Consider the following 18,180-nt stretch of genomic DNA (forward strand, 5'->3'; position numbering starts at 1 on the left):
ATAATATAGTCAGCCATTTTTTATGTAAGGGGATTTTTCTTATTGGGGGGGTTGTTAAAAAATAAATATAAGGGCGGCCATCTTTGTTTCTCTGCCTTGTAGTGTAAAATATTCCAAAACGCCCCCCACTTTGTGTGTGTGTTGAATATTAAAATAAACATTATTCGGAAGGAATATACTTTTTTGATCTCGAGGACGGGGTCGCTGACAGGGATATAATGTCCTCTCCTCTCCGTTCTTGTGAGGAAGATGAGGGCATGGCGGTTAATTCCGAGGGAGGAGATTTTGATGAAGAAGAAGAAGACGACGGGGAGCTGGACGAGAACGCAAGCGACATACACTCGCCGGCGGCGCCTCGAGAAACTGCAGCGCTAGCCGCGCCAGGTACCGTACACACACCGGGAAACACACACACGCACACACAGAGACACAGGGAGAGAGAGAGAGACACTCATAAGCTTACAGTTTAAGATATCCAAAATACTTTTCCAACTCTGAGGTGAATAAACCCCGCAACATCTGCAGCAGCAGCAGCAGCCTGGTGTTGTTCCCGTGCCTGTATTTGCTACACAGCTCCAGCAAAGCAGATGTGCACCTTCAGCATGAAGTTTCAAGTTTAACCAAAGTTCACGAGTTACATTTTCCTGTCCCGTCCTTCGTTCATGCTCTTCCCAAACCATCAAGAACTCCTAATTTACAAATATACTTTACCAAACAGTGCTGGTATTGTTGCTTGATAAGCTACTATGGCTAATATCCACATGAACACACACATATGGTTGTGCACAACCCGAATGTCGAGTGCACTCTTGGAGAGAGGCTCGCGCCTGATTGAGAGAGTGCTGTTGTGACAGAATGTAAATAAACGTGACCCGACCCACTGTCACTTCAGACAACACACACACACACACACACACCACACACACCTAACGTGACTAAGATGTATCCACATGCACTTATTTACATCACTGCCGTTTCCTCAGGTCTTTTACTTACTGTCCTGTATGGTGTTTAAGCTCTACATGGCTTCATGCACACTTTTATACGTTAAATATCGACCAGCACAATAAATGTAACATATGCTTAATAACAGTTTCACATCTCTTGTCACCCATGATAACTTGACCTACAATGGGATTTTGTTTATAACTGTTATCAAGAGAGATAAAGAGATACATGGGGAATAAAAAAAAAAAAAAACGTTATCTTAAACATCTTTTGATGTGTGATAGTTGGCTCGGGCGTGCAGCGCGCGCTGTACATGTGGGACGTTTAGAGTTTGGAACGCCGTAGGCCCTTTTTTTCGCTGCAGGAAGTGTCTCGTGCAGGCAGCGTAACGAGCGCGTGAATCAATTAAAGCACGCGCCTCCGTGTCCCTCTCGCGGCCCCTGGAGACCCGCAGCAAAGCCGGCTGTGTGAGTCCCAGGAGCGCGAGCTCTCTGCAGGGGGGTGAAGCCGACGCACTTCCAGCGCTCTGAGCCGAAGCGGGCGCGCGGCCTGCACATCCTCGAGTTCCGCGTGCGCGCTGCTGCCGCCTCTGGCTGCGAGAGGCCAGCTGGGCGGGGAAAAAAAAAAAAAAAACAATCGCGTCTCTCGCGCGCGCCGCGTCTAATGACAAAAGCCGTTATGTGGAAAACGAATTGATTTGAGGACAATGGCGGACGCTGCTTTCAGCACGGTTCTTCTTTCCCGCCACGACCGACACTCCGAACCTGGCGTGCGCTCTTGTCTTTACTGTCCTGAAACGATGCGTTTGTCCGATCAGTTCATACGAACCAACAAAACTAATGATAATTTTGATGTGGAGCATTCAGTAAGACATCAAATCATTTTCAGCATTTTAGTTATAAATGACATTAAATAACCTGCTTAAACTATACCGCCAGTATGCATAATTTATCAATTTTGCCATCAATATGATATCCAAATATCCGAGTCTTGTTGTCATAGATACAAAAGCGAACACATATTGCTTTAATGTTTAATCCAGGGGTGAAGCCTTTAATATATATTCTCTATAAACCAGTATGAAACCTTATCACGATTATTCACTTTCTGATTTACACTGGCGTCAGATTATAGCAGTGAAGGTCATTTCAAGTTGAGCAAGTTAAGAGAGATTAACTTGTTAAACCTGACAGTTTAGTGCAGGTCACAGGTTGAGTAAGTGAGTGACAAATGATGCTGTCTGCTCCATCACCCCCCACCATGCTCTCAAGGGTCAGACTATTGTCATGCCTAATTGTTTTGGGATGCAGTTAAAGGGATTGCTTTCAGCTCATGTCAATGATTATTGTCAGTCCTGTTTGATCATCACTAAACAGTTCACCCCTGAACGCAGTTGGGGTTATTTTAGCATACGTATGTATACGTATACATGTCTGTCTGTGTTCTCTTATTCAGATGATGGTGAGGATGGAGGGGAGATATCAGACAGGGAAATCCTGGTAAAGAAGAAGAGAGGTCCAAAAAAGAAAAAGGAAACAAAAAAGAAAGACAAAGATGGCAAGACCACCAAAGCACACAAGCGGAAAAAAATAGTATGTATCATCTAGCATTTTGTTCCTTAATAAATTTCACTTATATGTGATGTTTGTACCACATTAATTTGTAACTTGTCAAATATAAATTGCCACTTCTGTGTCCTAGGACAGTGATATAGAGAGAGACTCAGACCAGGACTATGGAGTGAACTCAGACAGTGCTCTCAGTGATTATGGAGAGAAGAAGAAGAAAAAAAAGCATAAAGACAAGAAAGAAAAGAAGACCAAGAAAAAGAAGAAAGATGATGAGGACAGTACACACGAAGAGACCACAAAAGTAAAAAATCTATCTGAACTATGATGGTGTTTAATAAAAAAAATGTCTGAGATCATAACCACAGTATGTTTTTTCTTAGAATAGAGATGCAGATGCTCAAATGCTATATTTCGTAGCATTCTTAATGTGAATGAAAGCACCTTTCCTTCTGCAGATATGTCGTGATAAAGTATAGCATCTAAGGAAGAGGTGTTTGTTTTTATGATCATGTTGTTTGGTTACATCTTTCTTTCAGCCAGTAGAACTTAAGACATCTGCTCAGTTGGCGAAAGACTGGGGTCTGGAGGATGTGGATCATACTTTTACAGAGGAAGACTATCGCACACTTACCAACTACAAGGCTTTTAGTCAGTTTATGAGGTACTGCACCACTTTATGCTATATGTGCATTATTTGGCATCTGTAGGCACCATGTGCATCAAAATGAAAAAAAGGATGACTGGCAATTGTAATTTGTTGTACAGGCCTATGATAGCTAAGAAGAACCCTAAGATCCCCATGTCTAAAATGATGACCATCTTGGGAGCAAAGTGGAGAGAGTTCAGCTCCAATAACCCCTTCAAAGGTTCAGCAGCTGCTATTGCAGCTGCAGCAGCTGCCGCGGCAGCAGCCGTTGCTGAGCAGGTCTCCGCGGCAACTGCCTCTCCTGAGCCTCCCCCTCAGCCACCCCCACTTCGCAAGGCGAAGACCAAAGAAGGGAAAGGTGAGGGGTTTAGGACAGGACAGAGGTGGATGAATTAAGAGTGTATAAATTATGCTAAAATCTGGTTCATTATTTCTGTTGTATTATTTAACTTTTATTTAGTCTTCTATTGCATTATAAACTGTTTATTGTAATAGTCAGATCTTTTCCTGGGGGAATCACCCAGAATGTAGCTGTGTGTAGTGGGATGCAAGTAAGATGGAAAGCATTTGCTTTATTATAGTTTTTAATATTATTATTAATTAGTAAATATTTTTAGTAGTTTATAAATTATATAAATCCTCTATGATTAAATGCTATGTATAATAATGAATTGTATGTTGTAAATGATATTTCAAACAATAATCAACATTTATTAAAAATGTATAACACTCGTTTTAGAATTAAACAGTTCAATTGTTTTTCTCTTTTATAATTCATATATAAAGTACATTGCTCTTTTTTTTGGCAAGCAGCTTGAAGTTATTATTACTTGTATGAATGACTTTCGTTTGTGTTGCGTGCTGTCCTGTGTTTATTTGTGACAGGCCCTGGTTATAAGAAGCGCAGCAAGAGTCTACGTGCCTCTGACAAAAAGAAGCCCAAGCCTAAGAAGATGGCTCCCCTCCGAATAAAACTGGGAGCTCTCGGAAGCAAGCGCAAGAAGAGCAGCTCAGTGAGGAAGATTACTGGTTTTATGATCTTGTGCGCCGTTTTTTTATGACATACACATGAGGAAATTTATTGGTGCAAGCCAGCATGGGTAGATATATAAATGTGATTATGTGTCCTAGGTTTTTACTAAGCTAGAAAGGTAACCTCTAGAATTATTGGCACTCTTTAAGTAAATATAAGCACCAAACCACAAATTGCAGAGATTTAATAAAACTTTTATGCATAGTACTTACCTTTACACTAAGAAAATGTATTCTTAGTACATAGTGTAGTAGATAATAGTATTTTCTTTAACAAAAGTGTTGAAATGACACGGTCAAAACAACAGTGTGCAAAACAACAAATAGTCACTGTTTGCATTTAAATAAGAAACGTTTAAGAGGTTAAAATTAGATAATGACTGCAGTGATTTGCCCTAACTGATATTAAGGAGCTTGCTGAACTTGGTTTAAGCTCAGTGGTTAAGTTGTGACACTCTGGTTCTGAATGTAAACATGTAATTTTGGAGCGATGGAAATAGGCCACATGAGTCCAGATTGACCCTACACATGACCTATCTCCATCACTCTAAAATACAATCTTTACCTGTAAAGGCCTGTAATTGTTGGGGCAAAGTGAAGAGAGTTTAGCTCCAATAACCCCTTCAAAGGTTCAGCAGAGTGATACAGTAGACGTGATGGACATGAGTGATAGATGGGCGTGAGTCAGAGTTCCAGAGTGATGGGCGTGCCAGGGTAAAAAGGAGAAGCGTATGAATCGATGCACTTATCATGAATAGTGGCCACTATACAAGCATTCTGACATCAGTGCAAGACCTCGGCCAAAATTGAATGGAACTCTGGATGAAAAAAGATGTGACATTGCATAAGGTTGTTGAAACAGTGCCACAAGGAAGGCATGCCCTAATAAGCCTGAAGGAGGGCCACTAAAAATTTTTAATTTGTGACCTTTTTTTGGACCACTTATTGGATGAGAATAAGTGGTTCGAGCTGTCTGCTTGTCCGGTCCTTGTTTTATCCCCTGGTGTGAGTTTTAACCAGCATGCCAGAACTATCTGGCTCATGCCAGACCTTTTGGCAGGCTGAACAACGAAATTTCCAAATTGGATAACAAAATACATGGAGAAAACAGACTGGATGAAATAAACATTAAAAACAACTAAAATCTCCTTGATTTATTTAAGTTAGTGTTAGTAAGCTATTGTGTCTGTCAGCCTTGGAGATGAGCAGCATCTCGGGGAAAGGCCCTACTGTACATCTGGTCAATGGGTCTGGTTCACACTGTAGATTACTATGCTTTAAGGGTGCAACAATTAATTATGGCTTTCAACCAAAATCAATAATCAAATAAGCTGGCAAGGAACTTAATTGTTAATTAAGTTAGATGACGTCATCATGCTTGATTCTCACAAGAACCGTGAACACTGACATGTACTGTAGGTGTCAGGCTTGGTGTGAAGAGAGTAATAGCACGATGGCAAACAGCTTCACGAGCAAAAATCTCCTAAATGTGGGAACATTTTACTCTTTTACACCATTTGTAATCCAATTAATTGATCTGATCAGTTGTTTCAATAATTGACAAATTAATCGATCATCAGGATAATGGTTGGTTGCAGCCCCACTATGCATTAGGTTTGTTTGCGAAATTATATGCTGTTTTTAATTCTGCAGTATCAGCACAGCTACTTTAATGCAGAAAATTGAGGTATAGTCACTACTGCTTCATCAGGTGGTCACAGGAACAGGTAATCAGCTGATGGTAGCTAAAAGACAAGTTCTGGTTGGTACTGTAGGTAGTGACTATAACAGTCACACTGATGTGCAGTATGGTTATATTATTCTCATATCAGTTCTGTAAGACTGAATGGTAAATGGCAAATGCGCCTGTGCTGTATACCAGTTGCATACCAAAAATAGTATCCCACTGAATAGTTCTCCCTAAAATTTACATCACTTTGTGTGCATTGTATGGGTCAATGTGCAGCTTAAAATGATGAAAATGATCTTTAATGCGTGTTACTTGGCATTCTTGTTCTGGTTGTGAGATCAGTTCATAAGGTGAAAAACAACCGAACATGACACGCATCACAAAATGTTCTGCAAGTAGCGTGCAATAGCATAAGGGGAAATTCCAAAATAATACTTTGTAACTGTGAAACAAATTCAGTCCTGGAAACTTAGATTTGAGCATACTGCCCACCTACACAGGGAAAAGGGTAGTGAGAGAGGTTGTGAAGAAGTCAAAGATTGCAGTTTCATAATTGCTTGGTTAGTGCAGTGGATTTTTGAGTTTGCAAATGTTAAATTTTTATCAAATGTTAACTTTTGTAAGAACTTGCAGCTTGAAAAGGATGCACTATAGAGACCTGGGAGAAACCCACAAAATAGCCAACTCAGTCACATTTATCATGAGATAAATTCTAATTTAAACCTGTAGTCTGAAACATAAGCCTCAGGATAAATAAAGGACATATAAAAAGCATAAAATGTTTTGTTTGGAGCAGTGGAATGAGACCACTATTATCTTCAGGGATAGCTTAAGCAAATATTGAGTGCATTATTTGAGAAAAGAAAGAAAGAAAGAAATACAGTATATAGCAAAAATAGGTTAAACTATACAAAACTCTCTTAAGTTTAAAAGCTCTATATTTTACTGTTACTTTAACAAGTTAACACAGGTCTTAAAGGTCCACCAAAGTGTATCTGTTAATGGTCCAGCTGAAATAACTCTTAGATAGTGTTTTTTTTTAATACCCCAAACTATGTGTCTTATACCTCCTTACCTGAACTCAGTGTCTATGTGTCTATATGAGCTCCAGCTGAGGTACTGGCATTATCTGAGGTCACATTCGGGGATTGGCTTGTTAATACAATACAAAAATAGGAAAAGAACAAAAAGCATGCATGTATTTTTCTCATGTTTTTTGTAGGAAGCCACATACTGGAGACCCATCTGAATACCTAAAATAACTAAAACTTCTTTTATAAAAACATGCCCTTTAAGGTTATCACTAATTGTATATGTTATGTAATTGTATGTGTTAAGTTCTATACTTATAAAGAGAGACAGTTATTTCGGCATTGACTGTGACAAACTGAAAATCATGATAATGACTGAAAATAGGAAAAGTCTAGTTTGTGTGAGTGGTGTGTTGTTCTATTTGGTTATATTGTATACTTGTATGTGTGTTATGTAGAGTGAAGATGTGGACGATGATGACTCTGAGCAGGAGAACTCGAGTGTCCACAGCTCCTCGGTGCGCTCAGACAGCTCTGGCCGGGTGAAAAAGAACAAGCGAGGTCGACCAGCAAAGAAAAAGAAAAAAGGTGGGTGACATTTCCTGTTCCATTTGTTAAATGTGCTTTACTGACCTGTGGCACTTTCACTGTTACTGTTTGTGTGTTTTTTGTTTATTTATTTATTTATTTTTTTTAAAGATAATTAGAGGCTGTGAACCCTTCAGAAATCTTTCTATTATATACAGTTTGATGAGATCCAGGTGTCAGGAGCTTCATGCTGTTGGCTTGTTGCAGTGTGCCCTCTCTGATCTCCCTCTGTTTCTCTCAGCGCTGGGAGATGAGGATGGTGAAGGCTATGAGACAGATCATCAGGATTACTGTGAGGTGTGTCAGCAGGGAGGGGAGATCATCCTGTGTGACACCTGCCCCAGAGCGTATCACCTAGTGTGTCTGGAGCCCGAGCTGGAGAAAGCTCCTGAGGGCAAGTGGAGCTGTCCACACTGTGTAAGTCACCTTTATAATACTTACGCTCCTCCAAAGCTTGCTTAAACGCTTAAAAGAGCAACAGGTTCATTTTTGTTAAAACTCGAGTTATAAAGTCATAAAACATCATGAGACCAGCCATGTGACCAGTAGTCCGTCACCACAGACTTTAAAGCTGGAACCTGTCTTTGATACATTTTATAACTGTATGTATTGGTATTCATAGTTTAAGTACATAAAAAGATACACACAATATGTGCACACCTGATCAACACACCCATATGTGGGTCTACCCCAAACTGTTAGAAGCATAGAATTGTATAAGATGTCTTTGTATGCCGGTGCATTGTATGCTGGGGCCCTGACTGTTACAGGTTTATGAATGAGGCCTAAACCTGTTCCAGAGTGACAGTGTCTCTGTGCACAAAGCAAACCGCATTAAGACAATTTTACCACGTTGGAGTTGTTTCAAGACAAAACTTAAACTTTATTGGATCTACTTTTTCGATTTTCCATCTGTGATTCACTCTCGATTACAGAATAGGGAGTGTATTTGACTGACGACGAAAGAAGTACAACTTAGCGTAAACAAGATGTAAGATACTCAACATTACAAAATTTTATTTCTTTGTATTAATAAGTTGCACAGAATGTTCTGCTGTACAGCAAGACAGACAGACATTTATGTGGGCTTCAACCTGAAATAATAATATCACTGTTTACATTGAAGCTGATCAGCTTATTTTTAGCTTTAACCTTTTAACTATTTCTACGAACTCTTTAACCATCAACGACATGTGCTATACTAATATAAGAACATGTATTGTATAGATGCAATCAATTCCACACTAAAACTATTTTTATAGCTTCTTAATGGTTTTGTGTTTTAATTTGATTTCTCTAAGAATCTGTAATTCTGTGATGTCATTACTCATAGGAGAAAGAAGGGATTCAATGGGAGGCTAAAGAAGAGGAATTTGAGGATTTCGAGGAAGAGTGTGATGATGGGGGGGTGGTGGAGCCAGGACCAGGAGGAGAGGAAGAGGAGGATGATCACATGGAGTTTTGCCGAGTGTGTAAAGATGGAGGAGAGCTGCTATGCTGTGATTCCTGCCCTTCCTCTTATCACATACATTGCCTCAACCCCCCACTGCCTGAGATACCCAACGGAGAGTGGCTCTGCCCCAGATGTACTGTGAGTTCCACAGAACTGAACTCGAATATTTTGATTTGTGCTGAATTAAGATGACTGAACCGTTTCAGATCAAGATGAGTCATTATATGACAACAGTAATGCGTTTTAGGATGGTGAACATGATTATATATGCTGTCATTGCTCAACTTCACTGTCGTTTCCACAGTGTCCACCGATCAAAGGACGGGTGCAGAAGATCCTGCACTGGCGATGGGGTGAACCTCCGCCTCCTGTGCCTGTTCCTCCACCCCCAGATGCACCACCCGATGCTCCACCCCCACCTCCCATGAAAGGCAGGCCAGAGAGAGAGTTCTTTGTGAAGTTGGCAGGACAGTCCTACTGGCACTGTACATGGATCACTGAACTTCAGGTGTGTGTGTCTGTGTGTGTGTGAATAAAAATATAATGAAAACATTTTTTTATTTTATGTGGTATATAGACAGAAAGACAGAGGGACTAATAGACAGATATGTAGGAGAAGGTAGGGCAAGATGCCCACATGGGGTAAAATGCCCACCCCAGCTTTTATTCCAGTTTCATATTTCAGATACAATTTATGCTTTCACAAAGATTAACTAGGTCAGTATTTACACATCCCTGCCATTTGTTTACCATTCTGGCAAATTTTGAAGGTTGTCCAGAAGCTCGTTCTAAATCAATAGCGCTGTTTGGATTTTTTTTTTTTACCTCAGCCACCAGGGGGCATAATATGAAAAACTCATTGCTTGTGCATGTGTATTGTGGTGTTTGTAGTGACTACCACCCACAAACTGTGAAGTTTTTACCAAGACTTTCTTCAGAACTCTCTTGTGATTTTAATCCGCTTTCTACCTCACGCACCCCTTTTATTTAAATAACTTACCCCCTACCCGAGTACTCCCACTTTCAAAGAGCTTTCAGTTCCATTCATGTTTTCTCACTCATGTTCAGCACAAATAAAACTCAAAATGAAAGATGTAGCCCAGTGTAGTTTCAAGTTTAATGTCAGTTTTGTAGCTGATAATAATGCATGTTTATGTATGTATATTGTCATCTTTGAAATGAAAGGGACATAGTACGCACATACACAACGATATTCAATGAAAATGCTGATGAGAACCGATGAGAACTTCGTCCACCAAAGCAGCTTCATCAAGGAGCTTCCTGTACAAGATAAATTAAATATTCCTTACTATTCCTTAATATTCCAAAATGTACATGGTTTGGCACAGAAGAACTGAGGCCCCCTTTTCCTTTTCTTCTTTCTTCAGCTGGAGATCTTTCACTCCGTGATGTTCCGTAACTATCAGCGGAAGACCGACATGGATGAGCCGCCAAGTTTGGATTATGGCTCTGGAGGAGAGGAGGATTCTGGGAAAAGTGAGAAACGCCGGGCCAAAGACCCTCAATACGCCATCCTAGAGGAGAAGTACTACCGCTATGGCATTAAACCAGAATGGATGATGGTACACAGAATAATTAACCACAGGTGAGTTTTGTTTTATGCAACATAGTATTAAGATTGAGTTGGAGATCACTTTCAGACTTCTGTGTTTTTGTTTAGTGATTTATTTTCTACATTCTACAACAATACTGGGGATTTCAAAACTATGAAATAACACATATGGAATTAGGTAATTATGTAACAACAACAACAGTCCGTTTTTATTTTAAGACACGAAGGTCAGCAGTTCTGAAATAGTTCTTGCAAGAACAGCATTGTCCAGTGCATTTGCAAAACCCATCAAGCACCATGATGCAACTGGTTCTAATGAAGACCACCATAAATCACCAATGAACAAACAGCACCTCAGATTAGAGCCGTTATAAAGGTTTTACAGATCATGAGTAGCAGATATATCTCAAAATTAACTATGTTGTTAACTACGTTGTTAACTTCTAAGTTAACAACGTAGAAAGAAATACAAATCAGCAAAGACCATGAAGTGATCCCAAACTTCTGAGCCGTAATGTATATGTCTATGCTGATGCATTAACAACATTTTAAAATAATGTTGTTTTGTGTTTGTGTGTTCGTGCGTGTCTTTGCAGTGTGGATAAGAAGGGGAACTACCACTATCTGGTGAAGTGGAGAGATTTAACTTACGACCAGTGTACATGGGAAAGAGACGATTTGGACATCCCAGAGTTTGGCATCCATAAGGCAGCTTACTGGAGACACAGGTATTACTAAACTAAAACGTTCTCACTCTAGTCCCTTTTAGAGACAGCTTGTTTTGTTTATGTGTATTTTTGGATTAATGGCTGATGGACGAACGGACGGACAAAGAGATAGATAGCTAGACTATGTAAAAATGTGTATATTAGAGAATACAATATAAACAGTAAAAAGTTTGCCAGTTAGTTATGATTAATTAATTATTATTTTGTGTGATTTTGTCAGTCTCTTTTGGGTCTCATTTGAGTCTCTTTTGGGTCTCATTGACAGAGAGGAGGTGATGAAAGAGGACCCAGACAAGCCAAGGAAGATGAGGAGAAAAGAGGAGAATGATGAAGCTCCTGGCACACCAGTTAATGATGTAAGTATGAGCCCGTAGCAGATCCAGACTGCTTTCATTTTTTTTCATCTGTACTCCATTTGTATTGATAAATAACAAAATCGCTAAATAAATTTTTGTTAATACAAAACTTCTATCCCCATAACTCACCCAGCCCACGATAAAGTACGAAGAGCAGCCAGACTTTGTGACAGTAACGGGGGGAACTCTCCACCTCTACCAGCTGGAAGGTCTCAATTGGTTGCGCTTCTCCTGGGCTCAGGGCACCGATACCATCTTGGCCGATGAGATGGGCCTGGGCAAGACCATCCAGACTATTGTCTTTCTCTATTCACTCTTTAAAGAGGTGCGTCTAATGGTCGCTCTCTGGTGCATTAAGGGGCTTATTACTTTTTCAGCATTGATCTGAAAACACATTGCTTCTGCACATGTTCTGTATGCTGTAAATTAGTATCTGCAGTAATCAATACACATTTAGTTTCTAAGCTAGTAGAATTTTTTTCTGATTTGGGTAGTTATTCATAATCATATAATTACCAGCCAACTATTGGTCTAAAACTGCTCAATAAGCTTGTTGTGGTTTTATCATATTGTAACCAATAGTATGTTTACAGTACATATACTGTATGTTTAAAATGTGCTGCATCAAGTTATCAGAGTCTGTGCAGTACAATATTTTCACAGAAAGACTTGAACATGAACTTTAAAAATTTTTTGTTTTATCAAGTATAATGCGTACAGGCAACTTAAATATTTTTATGAAACAAATTACATAACTATAACAGTTTACTTAAAGTTTTTCTTTATTTAAGTTTATTTATTCTGTTATTTCAAACATTTATTTCTAGAAAGAAGCCAAATTATTTGCCAATAGAGTCAGACAAGGTTGGGCGTTAAATTAGTAAATATTTCTAAAAATTGCTTACTCTACTTTTTATTTTCAATTTTGAAATAATTTTTTATTTTCTTTATTCAAGGTGCTCCCACTGCTGAGTTTTTTCATCAGTTTTTTTGCATGGTATAATTTGCTGTTCAGTCTCTTTTAGTGTTTTTGTGTCTTTGCCCCCTCACTGCTCAGGGTCATACCAAAGGGCCGTTTCTGGTGAGCGCCCCACTGTCCACCATCATCAACTGGGAGCGGGAGTTTGAAATGTGGGCTCCAGATTTTTACGTGGTCACATACACAGGAGACAAAGACAGCAGAGCTTGCATCCGTGAGAACGAGTTTTCCTTTGACGACACTGCCATTAAAGGAGGAAAGAAAGCTTTCAAACTCAGGGTGAGACAAAAAAAAAAAACAATTGTAGCCTAGACTTGTTATTTGTACCAGTGTTATTTATATAGCAGTGTCTGCTTTGAGTGTCTGCCTCATCTCACTGAATTCCTGCTAAACTTGTTGACATGACATTTGATTTACTGCAAATAACATTTGCAGTAGCTAGGTTTATACGCAGCCCATGATCCGTTCAGAATTGTTTATGCACATGCATGTGGTTATGTAAGGAGGTCAGATTCGTGGAGGATGGAACAAGAACGTGTGGGAAGATGTAAAGGGTTTTAAAAAAGACCATTAATAATAAAGATGACATTTGGAACGATAAATAACTTTTTTCTATGACTCTTTGTCCTTGTGAATGCCAGAGAGAAGCTCCAATTAAGTTCCATGTGTTGCTGACATCCTATGAGCTGGTGACTATTGACCAGACTGCCTTGAAATCTATCGACTGGGCCTGTCTTGTGGTGGACGAAGCTCACCGTCTCAAAAATAATCAGTCCAAGGTAGCTGAACTTGTGTGCATGTCTGTTTTTGTGTGCCGTATATTACATAATTTGTCTTTATGTGTATTAATTATTTAGGATCATAAAAATTCTGAGAAAGTTACTAGAGTGCATAAAAATCCCGCTGCTAATGCTGTAGTGTGTATATGTGTGTGCTGTCAGTTTTTCAGGCGACTGAATGACTATAAGATTGATCACAAACTGCTGCTAACAGGCACGCCGCTTCAAAACAACCTGGAGGAGCTTTTTCACCTGCTTAACTTCCTCACTCCCAACCGATTCAAGTGAGAACGAACGCGCCTGCGTTTTTTTACTCGCTCTCTCTCTCACACACACACACACGTATTCACAGAGCTCAAACTGATCTCTCTGTCTCTGTCTGTAAGTAATCTGGAGGGCTTTCTGGAGGAGTTTGCAGACATCTCGAAAGAAGACCAGATCAAGAAGCTGCACGATCTGCTGGGGCCGCACATGCTGAGACGGCTCAAGGCGGACGTGTTTAAGAACATGCCGGCTAAAACGGAGCTCATTGTGCGCGTGGAGCTCAGTCCTATGCAGAAGTAAGAAAACAGTGACAACACAAAGGGATGAGCGTTTATAAACAAAAAGGGAGGATAAAGAATGCCATTTTTTTTATAGTCATGTCCAGATCCAGAAACTAAAATGCATTATGGTACAAGACTATACTAAACAGCATTATTGGTGCCTTTCGTTAAAATGAGCAAAAACTTCAAAAGGAATATTACTCGTTCCTATTTGTACCAAGAGAAAAGTGTTCAGTCTGTCATCAGGTGCTTCATTGTCACCCAAGAGAACAAAACTCACCAGGATTTTGACTGTGCGGGATGGTGTACTTTCTCCCCTGTCAATCAAAGCAGCACAAGCCAGTCATGGGTGTCTGTAAGCTTATGCATGTGAAAACAGCAGCGATTGCTTTTCTCCAAGTGTCCTTGGCTGCCTTGTGATGCATCATGAGCAGCTGTTTGAAAAGATGTTGTGGCTGGATGCGCATATCACAAATCATTCAGGGAAAAGAACTGATATGAGTGAAGTCAATATTTGGTAACTTTCACTCTATAAAGCACCGAGCCTCCTCGGGAGTCCTTCTGTTTGAAGCTCTTTTAAGATATTCGGAGAATTTTTATTATAGATAGAGTGAAACCCATAATGCATTTTGTGCACGGTTTCCGCAATTAACTTCTCTCATTTTAATTGACCCGTTAGATGCAAATAAATCAGTACTCAGCTGTCTATAGCTCATAAAGCATATTGTTGAACTAGTTTTATAATAATCATTACTAGTATTGCAATCCCTTTCTAGCTGCTGACTAATCTTCTTTACCAGTACTCATCGGCTGAGCGCTTAACAAATCCTGCTGACCCATTTCACTTCTTGGCGAAACGTTCTTTCCCTGCACTTCAGGCTTCAGAATGTCACCAGTAAATAATCACGTCAAAATGTTATCAATTTCCTATTGTGTGAAATATGCACAGGACTTCCACAGATCTGGCAGCACTCAACTATTTCTTCAGCAGCCAGTACACAAATAAGCAATAAGAAAGAAGGTCTTTTCCTTAGGCGAAAGAAAAATATTGATATAAAATGTGCAACAGAATTCCTGAGAATAATATGTGGTTATAATGTTGTGTTTGGCTGCATAAAAAGTTCGAGCTTTAGACCTAATTAGGCCAGTACAGTACAAGCAAGAATGAAAGAAAGCTGTTGATGTGTTGTCAGACATTTTTTCATTCTTACATAAAAGACAAGAATATTCCAATCTTACCTCTCGCTTGCTATATGATTTCATCTTGTAAATGTATTGTAGGAGAACTAAAGTAAGGGAGAAAGCGCAAATACATTTAGAGTGCAAAAGTTACATGAGCAAAAATGAGCTAGCTCTTGCAGTAATAATCTTTACATGTTTGTCTGTTTCTAAAAAGAAAATACTACAAGTTCATCCTGACACGAAACTTTGAGGCGCTGAATTCGAAGGGAGGAGGAAACCAGGTTACTCTGCTCAACATCATGATGGATCTGAAAAAATGCTGTAACCACCCCTACCTCTTTCCTGTTGCATCCATGGTGAGACTTGCATACAGTTACCACGACTTATTTGTGGCTGGTCACATCAAATCAGATATTAAGTTGCATTTTGGGTGATTTGAGCAATGCATATTTTCAGATTGCTGATTTTGAAAACTCAGTTGTGATTGTGATAGCAAGTTTTTTACTCTACTATGTCAGGTTGCTGATGAATAACCAGTAAGACTTAGCAAAGACAGCCTCAAAAAAAGTAGAAATCCTATTTTAAGATTTTTTTTTATTTATTGAAGATTTCATGACGTAGCAAGAAAGCAGGAATCCTCCGCATAATTTCTAATATGGCCCTACTACCCCTAAAAATAACTGCTCAGGAGCTTCGACGAAAAAAGCTCATTTTTTTATTACAACTGTAGTAACCAGTTTGGATAGTGTTCATTAAAGTGCATTGAAAAAAAAAAAAATTTGATTAACCCCTTTTTAACTGTGTTGAAGAATCAAGAAGATGAGGGTGTATATCAACTGGATGGAAGATTTGATACTTTTCACCTACTTCACACTATTGGCCATACAAAACCAACCTAAACAATGTAATCCATCCATCCAGGAACCTCTGTAGTCTAACTAGGGACCATAGAGGCCAATGGTGACAGCGTATTTATTCCCATTCTGTACAATTGTGGTAGGACCCCCTGTCAACATTTATATGCTCTTTCAAACACTACGGGCAATTTGGGAACGCCAATTAACTTTAATCTGCATGTCTTTGGACTGTGGGAGGAAACTGGAGAACCCGGAGGAAACCCACCAAGCACGGGGAGAAAATGCAAATTCCATGAAGACAGATCTGACATGGGAGTCAAACCCAGGACCTGTCACTGTACAATGCCTAACTTATTATGATGGGTCACATTTATCATGCTTATTAAAAGAGTTTTCCGCACACCCCTATGCATGCACAATATAGAATTTTTAACAGTGACATCACTATTGCTTAGTAAACAAAAGAATCTGAGTTTAAATTCCAGCTGGCTCCATCAGCTGGTGTTCACTATCCCCTGTGGTTTTCTTTGGGGCAGTTGTACCTCAGTGGTTGCAACTCAGCAATAAAAAAAAAAAAAAAAAAACTTGCACTTGCACTAACACTTGCTTGTATTCTGTCATCACTCAGTTGGATAAAAGAGCCTGGCAAATTAATTCAATATAAATGCATTCTTTTGTCCTGAATGTTTTTGTAGTAATCGTGCTGCCATCTTGTGTCCAAAATGAATACTGCAAGATTGGTCAGTTCATATAAGACTTGTTTCTCAAAAATGAGTACTAAATGTGTATTTAAGGATAGCAAATATTCAATTCAGTTTAATACAGTTTTATTTATATAGAACTTTTAACAATGGTCATTGTTGCCAACCAACTTTACAGAATTAAAATATGGAAATATGTAAGAAAATATGTATAAATTATTTTGGGAATGGGAGTGACGGTGGCAAGAAAAAACTCCCTGAGAAATATCATTTTAATTTAAGCTTCTGCATGTTTTAATTTCTTCATAGGACTTAACATTTTTATCATGAATACCACATTCTTTTATTCTTAATATGCCAAATATACATTGCGGATGCTGTGTGTGTGTGCATTATAGGAAGCTCCAAAGACACCAAGTGGTGCATATGAGGGAATGAGCCTCACAAAGTCTTCTGGGAAACTGATGCTGCTGCAAAAGATGCTGAGAAAACTGAAAGAGCAGGGACATCGTGTGCTTGTATTCTCTCAGGTAATACAGACAAAATTTCTAAAATATATGTCTCATACAGTACATAATAATAATCCACACACAGTAGTGCAGTAGTATTTACTTTCTGATGGTTATGTTTAATAAGATGACTAAGATGCTGGATTTGCTGGAGGATTTCCTGGACTATGAGGGTTATAAATATGAGCGCATTGATGGAGGAATCACTGGAGCACTACGCCAAGAAGCCATAGACAGATTTAATGGTGAGAATTTCTATAAAGAAATCTGTTTATGATTGTTGTTCTGTATTGAGAATCATGTTTTAGTTTAACTATAGTCTAAACCAGAATTCCAGGCTAACCAAGGAATAAAGATTAGGTCCATGTCATAAACTTACAAAACCCTAACTAGGTATTATACAAGTAGAAAGGTTTATTAACGTTCTTTATTTATTTTGATGGTTATATGTTTTTATTCTATATCCTATATTGAGATTATTCCCAGCTTTAGTCACTTGCTGCTTTTATAAACTGTGAAAAAAAACTGCAATTAATAATAGCCTATAACTTTCAAGTGTGAATGTAGTTTTAAAGTTTTATTGTGTTTATTTTTCATTACAAATGTTTGGTTAACATACAACGGGTGTTCAAGTCAAACCGGGACTTTGGTTATGCAGAATAACTGAACACAGGTATAAGTGTACTTGCTTTTAACTACCTTTATTCCTTTATATAATCGGCTGCTACATTAATGCACTTATCCCAGCGTTTTACTAGTGTCTGTATACCAAGTTAGAAAGGTTTCTCAGTACTAAGACTCTGGCCTCCAAGAACTATTTTAATGGCCCAAACATGTAGAAATGGCTTGGAACGAGGTCAGGACTGCACTGTCAGGACTGAGGATGTGGCAATAACTCCCAGCTGAGTACCTGTTAGGTGCAAGTGGTGTTCATGAATAATTTCAGGGCACTGGTGGCTCAGTGATAGGTGTTTCACCTTCCATGCGGAAGGCCCGGATTCGATTCTCAGCC

The 18,180-nt window shown here is 39.1% G+C and overlaps 1 protein-coding gene across 1 annotated transcript in view; it reads left to right on the top strand.

The window, feature by feature from the left end:
- The first annotated feature begins 49 nt into the window (after nucleotides 1-49).
- Nucleotides 50-18,180, top strand: part of chd3 (chromodomain helicase DNA binding protein 3) — a 39,395-nt gene continuing 21,264 nt past the window's right edge. Inside the window, exons 1-21 of the mRNA XM_053498610.1 lie at nucleotides 50-384; nucleotides 2,404-2,540; nucleotides 2,650-2,820; nucleotides 3,056-3,180; nucleotides 3,285-3,523; nucleotides 4,051-4,178; nucleotides 7,377-7,506; nucleotides 7,748-7,923; nucleotides 8,840-9,097; nucleotides 9,264-9,467; nucleotides 10,348-10,565; nucleotides 11,129-11,260; nucleotides 11,526-11,616; nucleotides 11,750-11,941; nucleotides 12,674-12,874; nucleotides 13,237-13,374; nucleotides 13,537-13,658; nucleotides 13,761-13,934; nucleotides 15,316-15,457; nucleotides 17,058-17,189; nucleotides 17,296-17,413. Coding sequence (XP_053354585.1) covers nucleotides 219-384; nucleotides 2,404-2,540; nucleotides 2,650-2,820; nucleotides 3,056-3,180; nucleotides 3,285-3,523; nucleotides 4,051-4,178; nucleotides 7,377-7,506; nucleotides 7,748-7,923; nucleotides 8,840-9,097; nucleotides 9,264-9,467; nucleotides 10,348-10,565; nucleotides 11,129-11,260; nucleotides 11,526-11,616; nucleotides 11,750-11,941; nucleotides 12,674-12,874; nucleotides 13,237-13,374; nucleotides 13,537-13,658; nucleotides 13,761-13,934; nucleotides 15,316-15,457; nucleotides 17,058-17,189; nucleotides 17,296-17,413 — 3,394 coding nt within the window. The 5' untranslated portion in view covers nucleotides 50-218. The remainder of the gene's footprint in view (nucleotides 385-2,403; nucleotides 2,541-2,649; nucleotides 2,821-3,055; nucleotides 3,181-3,284; nucleotides 3,524-4,050; nucleotides 4,179-7,376; nucleotides 7,507-7,747; nucleotides 7,924-8,839; nucleotides 9,098-9,263; nucleotides 9,468-10,347; nucleotides 10,566-11,128; nucleotides 11,261-11,525; nucleotides 11,617-11,749; nucleotides 11,942-12,673; nucleotides 12,875-13,236; nucleotides 13,375-13,536; nucleotides 13,659-13,760; nucleotides 13,935-15,315; nucleotides 15,458-17,057; nucleotides 17,190-17,295; nucleotides 17,414-18,180) is intronic.

This window comes from Clarias gariepinus, chromosome 1 (assembly GCF_024256425.1).
Source record: "Clarias gariepinus isolate MV-2021 ecotype Netherlands chromosome 1, CGAR_prim_01v2, whole genome shotgun sequence".
NCBI lineage: Eukaryota > Metazoa > Chordata > Actinopteri > Siluriformes > Clariidae > Clarias > Clarias gariepinus.